Here is a 2155-nt window from a genome sequence, read left to right on the forward strand (position 1 = left end):
TCTCTCATTCATATTTTATTTTATAAAGTCATTTTATTCTCTAACCCATTCATATTTTATTCTATAAAGTCCACTTTACACAATTTATTATTCATACAGGCCTCTATTAATCATCTATAAAATATATATTATGATTATACTGCTATCAAACTCTTCACTCATGTAAACATTTTGACAGAGAGTGATGAAGGAGTTGCTGTTGCGGGAGGATTGCAACGTCGTGATCGTCAATTGGCTTGCTGGTGCTGGACCACCCTACACACAAGCGGTGGCGAACACACGGCTAGTGGGTGCTATGACAGCTCGTATGGCGGCATTACTAATCGAGATCACAGAATTACTACCTTCGAAGATGCATTGCATCGGCCACAGCCTAGGCGCTCACACTTGCGGTTACGTCGGATTCCATTTACGCGTTCGATACAACTATACACTAGCTCGAATTACAGGTAAAGTTAAATGAGTAACTATTGACATAAATTTTTTACATGTGTTATAAAATATATTGTTTCCTTACTTCAGAAGTAATACAATTCAGGAAACGTGATTTTTATCTTATTATCATGAATTAGTTATAGACTATAGTCAATAATATTTTCTATTAATGAGTTACGTCTAGTTAAAAATTTTGAACAAATCAATTTTTCGAAAACCACTGCACTAATTTATCTCTAACACACACACACACACACACACACACACACACACACACTTTGTGTATTTTTTTTAAATATCAAAATCTTTAATCGAAAGGTTTTTGTATTCAATGTATACTTTTTATTTTATGGACTAAAAAATATCCGTTTTCAAATGAAAATCGGCATAACATTGAACAATCGCCATTTTGTAGGAATCCAATTTGTCGAAATATTAATCGATTGAATAGATAATAGATTGAATAGATTAATAGATTGAATAGATAAACTCAATTTTTTGAATTTTTGATTTCTAATAATTTGATTCCGAGCAGCACTGCTCACCGCAAAACACATTTTAAAAAACAGCTTCCCGAACATCTCTTATAACTTTGTTATAAAATATAGAATTATAGATAAATACATATTTTTGTATAAAAAAAATAAGAAGACTGTCAAGAAAGGCTCTTTTAAATATAAAATTTTTCATACAAAATTATACATACAATTCTTTCCAAAAAGAAATTCACGAAAATTCGTTTTTTTTTTTTTACTTTGTGACTAGACGTAGCTCTTAAGTTGAAAAATATTTTTCTTTTTTTCTGAAGAACTTAATTTTTTTCAAATGTTACTTTTAAATTAATAGAGATAGAGATTAAGAGAGCGATATATGTATTATCCATAAAACCGTACCGCGATATATGTATTATCTATTTCGCTATAAATAGCGCAATATAACATAGTCGACAGAGCACAATAATTAGCAAGCAAGTTTTTATGATAAGATAAATAAGCCAGAATGTAAAATGATTAGTTAAATAGTTCTCCGAAGATTACGTTACGCGATAAAAAAAACCAGACTTCTTTATAAGAAGCGATTACAAGAAGGGAGTGTAAAAACCCTCTTTATGTAAGGTTGAAGAAGTGATTGCAAAAGGAAAACGCAAAAGGAGAAAGGAAAACACAGAGTGTGTGAAGTCATATGTGAAAGAAAGGTATAAAGGTGCAGGTCGTTACGGTGCTTTTTTCCTCTTCCTCATATTTTTCTACTTAAAATCGGTCATTGTCAAGTGGGTCGCTTGTCCCCTCCTGTAGTCACAAACAGCTCGGAGCATTACGAAGATAGCCGATTGAATCGTAGATGATCAGGATAGCAGTCGCCGCAGAAACGTCTTGCTCGAAAAGATTCAACGTCATTCTTAAAGCATTATTAATCATGTAAAAATTAAAATAAAAAATTATTTTAATAAGAAAATTATTAATAACAAAAGTTAGATACTTTCTCGAACAGTAAACATAATAAAAACATTTTGAATTAGTTAAAATCAGTTTTTATTAAAATTATTATTGTGAATTCTCAACATTTTCGGATGTTAATTTAACATAATATAATTATTAGTTTGTGTTAAATTATTACTTAATGTTTTTTAATTAAAATATGTTATACTTTTAAAATAATACAATTTTTGAGTAAGTGAACAAGTAACAAAAATAATTCAATTTTAATTTCTGAGATAAAT

At 29.7% G+C, this 2155-nt stretch overlaps 1 protein-coding gene across 1 annotated transcript in view; it reads left to right on the top strand.

The window, feature by feature from the left end:
* LOC108749908 (pancreatic lipase-related protein 2-like) overlaps window positions 1-2155 on the top strand; it is a 17448-nt gene that overhangs the window by 4933 nt on the left and 10360 nt on the right. The window contains exon 3 of the mRNA XM_018488937.1: window positions 179-449. Coding sequence (XP_018344439.1) covers window positions 179-449 — 271 coding nt within the window. The remainder of the gene's footprint in view (window positions 1-178; window positions 450-2155) is intronic.

This window comes from Trachymyrmex septentrionalis, unplaced genomic scaffold (assembly GCF_001594115.1).
Source record: "Trachymyrmex septentrionalis isolate Tsep2-gDNA-1 unplaced genomic scaffold, Tsep1.0 scaffold11, whole genome shotgun sequence".
Classification (NCBI taxonomy): Eukaryota; Metazoa; Arthropoda; class Insecta; order Hymenoptera; family Formicidae; genus Trachymyrmex; species Trachymyrmex septentrionalis.